This window comes from Actinia tenebrosa, unplaced genomic scaffold (assembly GCF_029948245.1).
Source record: "Actinia tenebrosa isolate PJP-AT-01 unplaced genomic scaffold, QUT_ActTen_1.0 PGA_scaffold6__47_contigs__length_16458017, whole genome shotgun sequence".
In the NCBI taxonomy this organism is placed as follows: Eukaryota; Metazoa; Cnidaria; class Anthozoa; order Actiniaria; family Actiniidae; genus Actinia; species Actinia tenebrosa.
In genome coordinates this window covers 14,629,423-14,644,395 of record NW_028292583.1, presented here as the reverse complement: position 1 = coordinate 14,644,395, position 14,973 = coordinate 14,629,423, and the positions used below count along the sequence as shown (strand labels likewise).

Sequence of the window (14,973 nt, the reverse complement as noted above, 5' to 3'; positions counted from 1 at the left end):
CTAACTACGTCAGGATTAATCAAAGTACTAATTCCTTTTTTTTTTTTTAATTCCCGGCTTAAAAGCTGTACCTAAGCTTTGATGTATCCGTTAGACTTTCTTTAGGGATTAGGGATTCGAAGGATTTATTGTGGTGCACTACATTTTATGACCGCGGTTTTACTTTTTAACCTGAACAATATGAGTGGCTTATAGGTAAGGGAACAGAATATATCATGCTTATTCTCGTCATCTTGATACAATTGCCTTACCTGCTCTGCACTGTGTCTCTAAATGCATTATTAGCACCAACATTGACAAGCGAATGAAACCTTTGGCCATCATCTCAAAATGTAGCTGGTCGTCAGTACGAGCCGATGTTTACTAAATGTGCAGTATTCGTCTTTTCCGACCTTGTTCTCTGCGTCAAGTGCAAGGATGAAAAATGCTGATTTAAAAAAATAGAATAATCCTAGATACTACACTACTTTAGAGCGCTCGAACACTAAAACAACCTAAAAGATTTAGATGGTTGTATACGCAGTGGAAATATTTTAGAAACTGAAATTCGAAATGGGAGTGGAACACCTAAGAGGTTGGACCGTTGGAAACCACAAGTTACAGATCTTCCCTTTTCAAATCACGAAGCAGTCATTGGCAGAAACGAGTGCAGGTTGTGTGCTATCATTGTCGCGGGGGAATGGGCACCGCTTTGGAGCAAAGGAAAAGACAATATTATCCAGAGTCCTCCAGCGCCTTCCTGTCGGCCACAAGCCCGCTGACCAAAAAGCCAGAAGGCTCTGGGCTTGAGATTGAGTAAGAGAATGAATGAAAGATAGAAGTAAATAGGGACAGGCGTGTTACAACGGAAAAGAAAGAAAGGAAGGAAGGAAGGAAGGAAGGAAGGAAAAAAAAAAAAAAAGAAAGAAAGAAAGAAAGAAAGAAATTACTATTACTGAAGAAATTATTCTACTTACGAAGTTATTATTACTAATCGTAAATCCTAAAGAGTTTCACCGTGTTTAGATAAATAAAAGCATGCATAAACAGAAGAATGTTCTGGTTGAACATGTTTTGTTTGATCTGTTTATATCGAGCATTCCGTGCAATCATATACCAAAACGGATATATCGCCATGATCGAAAACGCCTTCCTCATTATGAATAATCAACGTGCCAGATGATATCAACCTTCCTCCTCGTCGTCCTCCTCCTCCTATGCAGGCGCTGGTGTTCAGGTAAAAACATACAGTATATTGAAGAAATAGAAAACACGCGCGCATATATGTATATATAATATTATTAAGGACGTTCATGTGTATTGTTCTAGAGCATCCTGTGCATTAATTTACAAAGAGCGAGCGCTCATCGTGATGACGTGTCTTTCCAACAATGTTTTGATAAGCAAAATCTCATATATCCGTCTTTAATCTCTTATAGCTCTAAAACGTCGGGCACTGTCAAGACGTGAATTTTGGGAACGGCAACTTGGCTCAAAATTGAATACTAGTTCTTTTAAACAATGGAAACTTAAGAGCGGATGTCCCTAAATGTCAACTACCGCGGGAAAATCGAAAAAATTCGAAAATTCCTAAAATATTCCAGAAGAAAGCCTTTGTGGTTCTTATTACCAGAAAAATACTTTTAGGATATTCCGCTTTTTAAATAGCGATTTTTTAAATGTTTTGTAATTCACGCCTAAAACGGCGATTTTGAGAGGCGAATAAGGCCGAGTTTTACCGATGTACCTTGCCCCAAATTTCTTCAAAATTTTTAACATTTTGTTTTCTACAGGTGATTTGAAGTTCGCCTAACCTTCTTCGCTTGATTATTTAAAATTGGCATGCAACGAAAATTTTTTTTTGATTTTTGAAGAAGGGCCTAATTTATTCAGTTTTGACAAAGTCAAATATTGACCATTTTCGAAAGCATTAAAAGTCAACTGGTACATCGATTAGCCTCATGATATTATATGCTGTGGATAAACAATCGTTTCAAGAGTTTATTACCGAAATCCAAATCTCGGGCACTTAAAATGGGAACTTTTGAGAGATTTTTATGTACATAGTACTTTCACAACAAAAGTGACCTTTTGACCTGTCAAGCGATACCAGGAAATTACATTACTTCAGGAAAAAAAATTATGTACACACTTAAGATACCTGATAAGATAAACTGAAACAAATTATATAGAAAAGAATCCCTTTTGGAATAAAAAGGAAGAAAGAAAACGAAAGCTTTGTGGTAGAGAAACATACGGTTACATTTTTACGGCTTACAAGATCGACTGATAATAAACATAAAGTATGCATATCATTATATAAGGCCGAAACCGCGACAAGCACTTCTTGAAAAAATAATGTTGAAGTGGTAAAAAAATGCCAGCTTGCATACTTTAAAAAACCTCACACAGCAGGCCAAGCAATCTTTGTTGTGAATAGTCCTGTGCATTTTTTTTTCTTTCTTTTTCTTTTTTTCTTTTCTTTTTTGTGCTGTACCGCCGACTGCCACTCAAGTACACAATTAGTCAATCGTACTCGTGTAATTATTGACGCAACAACACAGGAATTCTAATTCTAAGCAGCTATACAGTCCAAAGTTCCTTGCCATGGCCGTCGTTTGTGGATATTCTAAGTATGTAGGAGGGATTTGTGGCGCTAGTTCAGTTAATCCAGCAAACACAGAGTGTGTTCTCATTAATAAATGTAATCGAAACACTAAGAATCACCTGCGATTGTGTAACGTGTATGACGCGAACCTGGAAACAGTGTCAAATCTCCTTCTTGCACGAGCTGGTAAGTAAAATCATTTCTTTGTTAAAGCTGCAAGGGCACTAGTGTTTTATTATTGATCTTCAAATCATTCTCTTTCTTCAAGGGCTTTTTAAAGGTAATGATCAGCTGTATGGTGAGATAACCATATGTCCAAGACATCGAGAACAGTGTGGTATTAGGTGGCGTTCCAACAAGAAGACTTGCTCGTGTCCACCTGAATGGGCTTGCCATAGCTCTAAACGACCTAGTGGAGATCGTGGGGTGACTTTGTTACACTCCATACAAATATTCAGTGAAACCAACATTGTTGTTCCTGTTGGCTCTCGTAAGTAGAACGAAAAGGTGTATCAGGAAATTGAATGAATTGGAAATAGAATAACATGAAATAGCATTATAGGGATAAAATAAATTTTCACTTCAGTCACCAAGTTAAAGTTTGTGGCTTGATTTAGTTTTGTTTATACGCTGTTTATTTACTGATTCAGCAATATGCAGAAGGTGCAGATCGAAGCTTTCGGAGTTGGAAGTGCAAGAATCATGCAAACCTCATGATGAGCCTAGCTTTGACCTCGAATGTCAACAGGAGACACCTGATAAAGAACACCTGAAAGAGTTACCCAGCAAGAAAGAACCAGAGTCACAGGTATATAAAATAAAGAACCGCGTTGTTGTTGTTTTATAAAAGTACACATTATTTCTCTACTGTTTTGCGAATCCCCAACAGGAGGTAGGTGATAGGACAAAAAAAAAAAAAAAAAAAAAGGGAAGAAGAAAGCGGAATGCGCTCTGTCGGCAAGTGATCCAAAGGCGAACCCTTGGGAAAACTCTTCGTACTGTACGGCCGAACCCCCCCCCCCCCCCCCCCCCCCCCCCTCCCAAATAAAATAATATAAAAAAATAAAAAAAGGAAAAAAGGCTTCGCGAAAAAAAAGGCGGATGGAAAATAAAATGATGCCTAACCGAGTCAAGAAAAACTTTTCTAAACTTTCCCGCTGCGTTTGCCCAACGCTCATAACTGCAAAATCTGGGCGCACGTTTTCTATATCTTCAGAATCGACGAAAGGTCTTGCTTTGCGGAAAGTTGAAACTTATTCACTGAAGATCTTTTAGCAACGCTATCATTGCTTACCACACTGCTATTCAATAATCTGACAAATTGAATTTAATTTCTAATATAGGAAGAAAAACAAAGTGGTGGCAGCTTCGAAGATGATCTATGTAGCGCAATGATGAATCTTTCCATAGAGGACGCTGAGTACGTGCCGCCTAGCGATCAAGATTCTTCTTCCACTGGTTCTTCATGCGAAATCTCCAGCCTCAGTACACTGTCTATTCGAAGATTAAAGCTGAATGAATTTCTTTCAGCATGCAGCGTGTCAACAGTTTCTGAGCCTAAGAAACGATGGGTAAATGCCAGTATCAAAACCAAGAACAATCGAATATCTAAAGCAAAGGACACAGTGGTAGCAGCTTTAAAGGTAATTGCAGCAGAGGACGCCGCTCCCCTTTGGAATGCGTTGAAGGCTTCCCAACAAGTAGAAAAATCTCTCAATATACAAAACACAGACAGCAAGTACCTGAAAGCTCTGGCGGAGACCTACAATAATGCTGCAAGCTGGGACACTCGAAGGCAAGTGCTTTCGATAATGGCTGATCTAACAACATTTGAAGAGACTCAGTCTTACATACCAGGTCTAACTCAGTACAGGTTTAAGATTGCGCGTGTCCATAAGTTACAATATGGTCGTGGGGTACCTCTGCCTTTGGGTAAAAGTCCACGGATGCGTGTCGAGGAGAACCAGCTGGATCATTTCTTGTCATTCGTTACCAGCCCGCACGTCGTGCAAGATCTTCCATTTGGACAGAAATACCTAAAATTATCATCTGGTGATATCCTTGAGACCCCACTGAAATGTTATCCGAGCAATTATTCCTCAACGGATAGTACAACAGTACCAGCAGTTTTGCTCAGAGTCTGGATTTACTCCATTTGGAAATTCAACGATGCTTCGCATCCTGTCTTGCTGTAGTGCTACCGTCAGAAAATCTCTCCAGGGACTTGACTACATTGCGGCTGAAGGTGCAAAAGCATTCGACGATCTTGCCAGCATATTGGATCGACTCGAAACTTCGGATGTTCAAATTGAAAATGGCGTCCTCATGATCAGAGATTATAAGAAAGCACTAAAGGAAGGAAAACAATATTTGAAAACAGATTACAAGGTAATATCAAAAAACAAATTTAGTGCTCTTAATTATTTAGTAAGCTCATAAGGAGAGCTGTCTCACTAAATAAATGAAAAAGTCACTCCCTCTCCTCCAGATACTTATGCACATTTACATGGGACTAGATTTGCGCTACCTGCGAAAAATGTTATATTAGTTTATTCATACTCTGAACATTAATCATACTAACAGACACGTCGCTCTTTAGGTCCATGTTTCAGAATCTTCGAGCATCGGAGATCATTGTCCTGTCTACGCTTTGAAAGACAGTAAAGATGAAGCCTTTGCATTGCCTTGCCCACACAACCACGATATGTATTGTCAGGAATGTGAAGCATTAAAAAAGACATTACAGTCCATAGAAAATGCTGTAAAGCTTGCTAGTTTTCCTGAAGATCAGCATGATGATTTAGTATATTCTTGTAGCCAGGCTATTCAAGCTATTGAAGCGTGGAAGTCTCATCAGCTGAGGTGCATTAGGCAAGACGTGGGTCGAACAAATGTCATTGAAAGCCTGGATGACCATACCATCTTGATTACACAGGACTGGGCTATGAAATTCTTGCCCCTTGCTTACAGAGAATCTCAGTCCGACTGGTTTGGAAAAAGAGGCATATCTTGGCACATCAGTGTGGTCGTTAGAAAGGTACAAGACACATTAGAACAACAGGCCTTTGTACACATTGCTCAAAACTGCTCCCAAAAAAGCTTTGACATTCTACGAATCATCCAGCATATCCTCTGCACACTGAAACAAGAACACCCCGAGTTAACGAAAGCCTTCCTGCGACAAGATAATGCTGGATGTTATCATAGCTGTATGATGGTAACAGGCTGCCTTGGAATGAAGTCTGAGACCGGTATTAGTGTAGAAAGGGTTGACTTCAGTGACCCACAAGGCGGGAAAGGTCCCTGCGATAGGAAAGCAGCAAGCATCAAAGCGCACGTAAGGAGATACGTCAATGAAGGCAATGATGTTAAAACAGCTCATCAGCTCAAGGACGCAATCCTTTCTAATGGTGGTATTAAAGGCGTACGTGTCGCTATCGTAGATTCAAATGTTACACAAGATGTCGAAATTCTGTTTGAAAAGTGGGCCGGTATCAGTTTGCTTAATAATTTCCAGTACGCCAAAGGTGCAATAACTGCTTGGCGAGCCTACGGTATTGGTAAAGGAAAGGTGATAGAAGAAAAATACTTGAAAGGTAAATAATGTCACAATAAAAGAATTTTTATTTCATCAAGCGAACAAATACTTTTGCAGAACTAGATCCATAGTTCTGTCATATTTTATAATCATGTTGTATATAATTCATTTTATTTTCTCATCCCTTTTCTCACCCTGTTTTGCCGTTATATATTGCCTTTTAATGACAGCTAATGAAATATTCCAGTTGAAAGAAATTCTCGTGAATACAAAGCTACAGATATGCTTATTAAGTTAGTTAGTATTCATGGCATCATAATTGTTGTTTTCAGTACCAAGCCTAAAGACCTACGAGTTTGAGAGCCCTTTTTCTAACGGAGATTTTACAGTCGTAACGAAGGCTGAGCAGAAAGAAAAGCAGAAGAATCCAATAAAAAAGGATGAAAAAGAAAGTCCCAATTCCAGCAGCGAGAGCCATGGTTCCCTTTTCTGCTGTCCCAATGAAGGGTGTACGAAAGTGTACCAGCGGTATACCAACTTGGAAAACCATATTTTTTACGGAAAATGTGATTTAACTTCAGAGAAGCTAACCCTTATGGATAAAGCCAAAGTGGCCTACAATACCAAGCTAACCGGAGCTGCAGGTGTCTACCCCAGTATTCGAGGCTCTACATCAGTGACGGATTCCAGTGAATGTGACCCTCTTCCTGCTGGCTGGGCTTTGAAAGTAGGAAAAAAGTCTTCGCGTTTTAATGAAAAGCAAACGGAGTACTTGGAAGGTAAATTCAGAATCGGCCAAGAAAGTGGACACAAGGTGGATCCTGAAATCGTTGCCAAAGATATGCGTTATGCCCGTGATTGCGAGGGGAACAGACTGTTTGAAATGAGTGAGTTTCTAACGGCAAAGCAAATCAAGTCCTTCTTTTCTCGACATTCCGGAAAGATCCGACGTGGAGGAGTTGAAGAGCCGAATGCTGTCATCGAAGCTGGCCTTGTGGCAGTTGAGGATCAGCAGGAATATGAGAAGACACGCCAATTAATTTTGAGGGAAGTGCAACTAGTGCATCCTATAGTTTATGACACGTATAATCTGTGCAGTCTGCACTACTCTGGGAAGCTCTCTAAGCTTACTGTACCTTTACTTCGTTCCATTTGTGAATATTTTGATGTCTGTGTTGACCATATCAAGGTACATCGCAAAGCTCCTTATGTTTCGCTGATAAAGGAACTAATTCAATCATGTCACTGCGCAAACAAGGAAAGCGTCAGACAGGCGTGACATAAACACTCGTTATCACTGCCGGGTAAACATTACTTCCAAGTATCAGTACGATTCCACCGTCTCCAATATTAAAGACAAAGACATTTTTAGTTCTCGTTGAGTAACCTTTAAGTATTGTTTACCAAGTTTCCCTTATAACAAGTGGAATAATTAAGGTTTCCTTCCTTTCACCCACCCACCCACCCATCCATCCATCCATTCATCCACCCACCCACCCATCCATCCATCCATCTATCCTTCCTTTCTTTTTTTCCCCTTCCTTTTTTTGTTTTGTTTACAAATATATTTGGCCATTCCAACAATTTATATATTTTCACCAAGCGCTTGTTGCTGTTTCGGCCTTATATAATGATATGCATACTTTATGTTTATTATCAGTCGATCTTGTAAGCCGTAAAAATGTAACCGTATGTTTCTCTACCACAAAGCTTTCGTTTTCTTTCTTCCTTTTTATTCCAAAAGGGATTCTTTTCTATATAATTTGTTTCAGTTTATCTTATCAGGTATCTTAAGTGTGTACATAATTTTTTTTTCTGAAATAATGTAATTTCCTGGTATCGCTTGACAGGTCAAAAGGTCACTTTTGTTGTGAAAGTACTATGTACATAAAAATCTCTCAAAAGTTCCCATTTTAAGTGCCCGAGATTTGGATTTCGGTAATAAACTCTTGAAACGATTGTTTATCCACAGCATATAATATCATGAGGCTAATCGATGTACCAGTTGACTTTTAATGCTTTCGAAAATGGTCAATATTTGACTTTGTCAAAACTGAATAAATTAGGCCCTTCTTCAAAAATCAAAAAAAATTTTTCGTAGAAAACAAAATGTTAAAAATTTTGAAGAAATTTGGGGCAAGGTACATCGGTAAAACTCGGCCTTATTCGCCTCTCAAAATCGCCGTTTTAGGCGTGAATTACAAAACATTTAAAAAATCGCTATTTAAAAAGCGGAATATCCTAAAAGTATTTTTCTGGTAATAAGAACCACAAAGGCTTTCTTCTGGAATATTTTAGGAATTTTCGAATTTTTTCGATTTTCCCGCGGTAGTTGACATTTAGGGACATCCGCTCTTAATTCTTTTTCTTAAATACAGTTGTAAATCTCTCTACGTATAGGCAATTAACAACTGGCTACTTGAAATTGATTGATATATAAATGATATATATATATATGTGTGTGTATATTTAAAAAAATATATATTAAAATTTCATTAAGTCTGGGCTTTCCCAAATCTTATTTTTACAACAAAATATATAATACGTGGCTCTAATGGATTCATTATTTTTTTGATTATATAGTGTTGTTGTTTTTTGTCGACTTCAATGTCACTAATCATGTCTAAAAACGTAGAACATTCATCGGACAGGACGCTAAGACAGCTCATCGAGAGGTTTACAAATTTAACGCGATCGAATTTACTGGTCAAATCTTTAATCAAATTCTTGTATTTTTCTCTTTTACGGACTGCATTGTTATTAAGGTTAGACTCAAACCCAACTGTTAGTTCCAGAACATAAAAGCACTTGGACTGTATTAGGAGAAGGAGATCTGGACGAAAAGTGTCACCAGTAATAATTGAAGGACTTAAAAAACCATTTACATCAGCATAGAGTGTAGAGCGATGATTAATTACAGGTTTGAGCGAGTTGGCAATGAAGTTAAGAATTGAGAATTAAGAACCTTAAAAATAAATAAATAAAAAATCCCTGCCAATACTCATTTTTATAAAAAGACATCCTTAAAGAGCATTGTTTTTATATGAGTTTTAAAAGAGGAAAGAGAATCACACTGTCTTATTTCTGGAGGTAATGAATTCCAGAGATGAGGAGCAGCAAAAGAAAAGGTTGTCTGACCATAGGTTTTAAGATTGTAGGTCTTTTTAACAAGAGTGTTAGACGAAGATGACCTCGGAGAGCGAGAAGGGATATAAGGGCAGATATAAGAGCAGCTGAATTTTGAACGAGCTGAAGTTTCCTTAAAGAGTTCTTAGGCAATCCATGGAACAAAGAATTACAAAAATCAAGTTTTGAGGAGATGAGGGCATGAACAAGGGTCTTACATGAGCTCTGACTAAGATATTTACGAATTTTCGAAATATTGTGTATGTGAAAGAAGCAAGACTTGCAAACGGATCTAATATGCTCATCAAGAGAAAGCTTATTATCAAGAATAACACCATAGATTCCGAACTGAGTATCTTTGGACTCTACAGAGTACAATTTGGGATTTTAATGTACTCTTCTTGTCCAATCAGAATAGAGTAATTTTGTAAATAGAGTAATTATAAATTTCAAAACTCCTCAGTGTACGGTAAAGTTTACTACAGTTTTCGATATTCTGGGAACTCGGCTTGTTGTGGAATTGTTTTGATTCACTGCCGACGATCAAGAACCGACTGATTATTTTTAATTGACGACAGCGAAAAACCAAATTTCAGCGTTCAGTTTGTAAGTACCGAGTTTGCAGAATATGGAAAATCACAGTAAATATGCTGGTTATAAAATACCGTTAAGCTACTGATAATTTTCTTAAGGGATAAAATTTTGCCGGATGTTATTGATATGGTTCAGTGGTCTATGGCTTTTCACTGGGTTTGCATATTATTTACCATATAAAGTCTTACCAGGTCATTTGATATTGTTAGCAATTGTGAAAGTATTTGTTTTTAAGCTTTCAGTTTCTTTTTCGTTTTTAACAATGACTGAACAGTTCAGCAGGGAATATCATAATATAAAATAATTGAACGTTTTTTTTTTTTGTCTGGGCCTTCCACTAATGGCTCGATCACTACATTCCATCCTTTCTATACAAGTTCTAACATGTTAATAATTACACTTGAACTCGCTTTAATTAATATTAACGTGGAGCAATATTATATCTGTGGCTCTAGTAAAAAAAAAAAAAAAACAATATTTGGTAATGTACTGGTTTAAAGCAAACTATATTTTATCAGTTTTAAGGCCGAGAGATTCGTTCATCGTTAAACCTGACGAAGAAGTGTACAGTAAAAAAGGCAGTAATGTCACATTAGAGTGGTACTTCCACGTCGGAGCCTGGTCAAGCTCACTTAGTAATGGAGTATTTGAATTTCGTTTTGGTGTTTGGGATGATCCTGGCTATGTGAAAAACGAGATCCTGGCTGTCCGAAAACGCAACGCGGTAATTAAACGTAGAGGATTTGAAAGAAAGGTGAAATGGAGCGGGAATATTTACGACTGTGTGAATTGTACAGCAAGAGTCGTAATGTACAACTTGACGGATGTGGACTTCAAGAAGTATGGCGTAGAAGTGGAAGTAAGTTTGGACAGGAGCCACCTTACAAATTGGCTGAGACTTGTAAAATTTGGTAAGTTATAACATACTTTAATTGTCAGTCAGTGCATGCTAAGAAGGAGGATGAGAAGAAAGGAAAGAAGGGAGGAAGGAAAATCGAAAATAAGAAAGGAAAGAAGGAGGGAGAGAAGGAGGGAAGAAAAAGAAGAAAGAATGGAACGAGGGAAAGAAGGAAAGAATGAACGGAAAAACGAAGGAACAAAATGAAGGAACGAGGGAACAAATCATGACAGTGAAGGGAGTAAAGAAGGAAAGAAGAGCTGAAAAAGAATATAAGGAGAGAAACAAGAAAGTCCATTTATTTATTTTTTTCATTTCATGCACCCTTCGGCAGAACCTGCAGAAATCATAAACTCATCATGGTCGCGCGAGCGAAGAATTGTGGTCGCAGAAGGTAACGCAACGACTATCGAATGCAAAGCGACAGGCCGTCCAACGCCTTCTGTCATCATCAAGAAGAGGAATCGTACACTGTGTAATGATAGTACAGGACACTGTGTGTACGAGATTCGAGAAGCCAAGCCCGAAGATGAGGGAGAACACTTGTGTTTAGTACAGCAAAGGAACTACAGGCCAATCAGACGTTCCTTCAACCTGACGGTGGTAAAGGGAAGAAATACGATCAATACAACACAAGATGAATTCCATAAAACCAACATAGTGGTGATAGCACTACTCGGTGCTGTTGGTGTTGTGCTCGTATTGGTGGTGATAGTATTTCTATTCAAACGAGTTAAATTTTGCAAAAGTAATTCAGAGCAACAACAACAGCTACGTAAAAACTGCGGAAAGAATTTATAATTTCTCGAAAAGGAAGGAAGTCACAGTTTAAACCCTATTGCACCACTACTAAAGCGACAGCACCACAAGAAAATACACGCACAAATGCAACTTAGGGAATAAAAAAGGCCTTTCGAATAGCAAAAAGACGGGCAAGATAATCATGCTCGCAAACATTTAACAAACGGAGTTTTGCTTCTCGATATAATCGCCCCATGTAAGGGAATCCGGACTTATGGTGGATTCCGGATTCCAAGCGCTGGATCTTACCACAGTTTTCCACTCGCTCATGATTTCACTGCCCATTCTAACTCTGTTCTTCCTTTCTGAGAAATACGATCGTAACAGTTCAATAGCATCATCACCAAATCCATATCCCTTGAGCTTCGCTAACAGTAGTGGTGGGTTTAGAGAATCAAAAGCTTTAGATAGATCAGACGACAGCACTCCGATTACTTTTTTCTCATCTAGTGATTTTTTCCAATCTTCCAGGAGATTTATGAGCGCTGTCTCACAACTGTTTCTTTTACGATATGCTGTTAAGTTCCTGCTCAAGTAAGGTTCTATATAATGCGATACTTGGCCTGCCAGTAACTGCTCAAATACTTTATCAATCGTGCTTAGGACTGAAATTGGCCTGTAATTCTTCAAATCCTTGTGATCATCCTTTTTAAAAACCGGGACCCAGATTCCTTTTTTCCAATCATCCGGCCAATAACATTTTTCTATGCAGCCATTAAAGATCCTTGTCAATGATGGTGACAGCTCATTACTTGCAATACTAAGTAGTCTTGGAGATATTTGATCGTGCCCGGCACTTTTATTTTGGTTTAAGTTCCTCAAGGATTTTTCTACCTCGCCAACGTCAAGTCTATGGAATTCAAATTTTGGGGCATTGACGATTTTCGTGAATTCCGGATTCCCTTACATGGGGCGAATATAACAAAGATCGGAGCTGAGCGCATTACATTAAAATGTTTTATCCCATGAACAACCAGAACAAATGATTGAATCTCATAGAAAGATTCTATGATTCAGCCGCATTTAGCTGCTCTGCCAACTCGAAAGTTTCAGTTTAACTTCTTTTGCCTTCAGACACGAAACTAAATTCCTCTGCACATTATGCTAATTTACACTTATTATCGATTTCTATTGCTTAAGTATAACTCACTTTGTAATATATGAGTAGTCCAGTACCGCTCTAAAGCTGGATTTTGATTGCTCCCTAAGTACAGTACCGCTTTCGTAAGGTTAGGTTTAGTGCTATTGTTTGGGTGACCAATCTATTGTTTTTTAATGCAATCATAATTTACAGCTATCATCGATTTCTATTTTTTTATATAACTCACTTTGTGATACATGATGGTCAATAATTTACACCTATCACCGATTTCTATTTGTTTATATAACTCACTTTGTCATATATTACTAATAATTTTCAACAGTAAGAGTGAATAAATTAGTCTACATTTTCTCAGACTGTTTCATCCATTCTTCAGTCGCTTTCTCTCAAACTGATATCGCTTCAATTTTTCCTTCAACTGATAACATCAAAGAACTCGAACGCAGCAACCATTGGCAAAACGAGTGGGGTTTGGGCACTATAATTCGTCACTACTCATATGTAAGTTATGGGAGCAGACCTGGCTCCTTAATGAACCGATGATACGCTGACATAACGTGATGGGCTGATACCGAAAGAGCCAAAACCAGACTCAGTCAAAGATCGACCCAAGACACCCTAAACTCAGACAACACCCTAAACTCAGACAACACCCTAAACTCAGACAACACCCTAAACTCAGACAACACCCTAAACTCAGACAACACCCTAAACTCAGACAACACCCTAAACTCAGACAACACCCTAAACTCAGACAACACCCTAAACTCAGACAACACCCTAAACTCAGACAACACCCTAGACTCAGAACTGCAAACTACAAAACTCCAAATTTAAACTTGAAAGTTTCAATTATTACGTAATAAAAGAAAACTTCCTCCCAAAACTCAGAATCTTAGGAGAGGGATGTGGCAGTGCGCCGTGTGGGATGGGCTCGGATATCAAATAAGAACATGCGTAATAAGTAAATTACGAGCCTATCTATCTATTTATCTATCTATTTATCTATCTAGTACTACTTTTTCGTGGGATTGCCAGCTCACTAGATACACTGTGCTGACGAGGCCCAATACAGGCCGAAACAGCTGTCCACAGTTTCTAGTTGAGCTGGCTCATTTTTTACGCGACTTGAAGTTGTGAAAGGCTTGTATGGCACTCTTCTTCAGTCGTTTCATCTTAGGCTCGTAATTTACTTATTACGCATAATCTTAGGAGAGGATCGACGAATAAGATTAAAGCATTACATGGACAAGTAAAAAACAGGCTGAAGCAAACAATATCATCAGCCGAATAAAGCGGAAGGTTTAACTGTCTGCTTGGGCGGACGCGACTCCGCCAGCACTGAAGACTTTTCATGCCTAAAAAATAGTGCTGAAACTAGGTCTCGGGAACGCAACTCAAAGAAGCTGGGAAGGGGATGGCCCACAACCTGCGGAAACCCGGCATGATTGGACGAAGTGGACACGTGATTCGCCAGCCACCGACCGAGTCGGACCAGGAATCGCCCGAAAGCAGTTATAAGGTGTGAAGTTTAGAACAACCTTTCTGATCAGGACTACGACACAGTCAAAGCTCGAATAAAAAACTTGCGTAATAAAAATGAGAAGCAAAAATGAGAAGCAAAATTAAAGTCCAAAATAGATACAAGCTGCTTTCAAACTACTAAGGGCCCCTTTCACGATAAAAGGAGGACATAAAAAGACTGTTTAAAGAACGAAATGTAGCTGTTAGATAGAACTGAAACGGGATTGGAAGCAAACGACTGACACATGGAACAGCGAATTACGAAATAAAACATACGAACGGCGATTAAAAGTACGAAACTGGTTACACTACTCGTGGTCCATGTGAAATTCTTCGAGCTAGTTGCGAAGTCTTTGCAGAGGAGACACGTCCGGCCGCTAGCAGGTTGGAAGAGAAGTGATCAGATATGCTAATTGGTTTGTTATATATTCGGACCAATGGGACCAGTGAGAATAGGTACCGCTTTTGAGTAGAGGAAAAAAGAGAATGGAAGGAAATAGAGACAGGAATGTTAGAAGAGGAAAAGAAAGAAAGAAAGAAAGAAAGAATGAATGGATGGATGGATGGATGGATGGATGGATGGATGGATGGATGGATGGATGGATGGATGGATGGATGAATGAATGAATCTCAGCGCCTTCCTGTCGCCCGCACGCCCGCTGACCAAAACTCCGGAAGGCTCTGGGCTCGAGATTGAGGAAAAGAATGAATGAAAGATAAAAGGAAATAGAAACAGGAAGAGAACAAGAAAGAAAGAGTTTACTATTGCTAAAGAAATTATTCTACTTAACTTATTTCACGAG

The 14,973-nt window shown here is 38.7% G+C and overlaps 2 protein-coding genes across 2 annotated transcripts; both read left to right on the top strand.

Moving 5' to 3' along the window:
* Positions 1-998: 998 nt before the first annotated feature.
* Positions 999-12,841, top strand: LOC116296115 (uncharacterized). Its single transcript, XM_089039156.1, has 3 exons — positions 999-1,216; positions 10,364-10,756; positions 11,078-12,841. Exons 1-3 carry the CDS (start codon positions 1,159-1,161, stop codon positions 11,542-11,544), a joined length of 918 nt encoding a protein of 305 aa, XP_088895282.1. The 5' UTR covers positions 999-1,158; the 3' UTR covers positions 11,545-12,841.
* Positions 2,347-7,648, top strand: LOC148906175 (uncharacterized). The gene is made up of 5 exons (XM_089039152.1): positions 2,347-3,077; positions 3,238-3,395; positions 3,931-4,975; positions 5,187-6,183; positions 6,458-7,648. Exons 3-5 carry the CDS (start codon positions 4,757-4,759, stop codon positions 7,402-7,404), a joined length of 2,163 nt encoding a protein of 720 aa, XP_088895278.1. The 5' UTR covers positions 2,347-3,077; positions 3,238-3,395; positions 3,931-4,756; the 3' UTR covers positions 7,405-7,648.
* Positions 12,842-14,973: the final 2,132 nt, after the last annotated feature.

What these genes read in the sequence shown, in the direction of transcription:
- LOC116296115 (XM_089039156.1), top strand. Translation starts at nt 1,159, where the DNA reads ATGATATCAACCTTCCTCCTCGTCGTCCTCCTCCTCCTATGCAGGCGC. An exon ending in ATGCAGGCGCTGGTGTTCAG is followed by an intron (nt 1,217 to 10,363) that starts GTAAAAACATAC and finishes ATATTTTATCAG; the next exon opens with TTTTAAGGCCGAGAGATTCG. An exon ending in GCTGAGACTTGTAAAATTTG is followed by an intron (nt 10,757 to 11,077) that starts GTAAGTTATAAC and finishes ACCCTTCGGCAG; the next exon opens with AACCTGCAGAAATCATAAAC.
- LOC148906175 (XM_089039152.1), top strand. Translation starts at nt 4,757, where the DNA reads ATGCTTCGCATCCTGTCTTGCTGTAGTGCTACCGTCAGAAAATCTCTC. An exon ending in ATTTGAAAACAGATTACAAG is followed by an intron (nt 4,976 to 5,186) that starts GTAATATCAAAA and finishes GTCGCTCTTTAG; the next exon opens with GTCCATGTTTCAGAATCTTC. An exon ending in AGAAGAAAAATACTTGAAAG is followed by an intron (nt 6,184 to 6,457) that starts GTAAATAATGTC and finishes TGTTGTTTTCAG; the next exon opens with TACCAAGCCTAAAGACCTAC.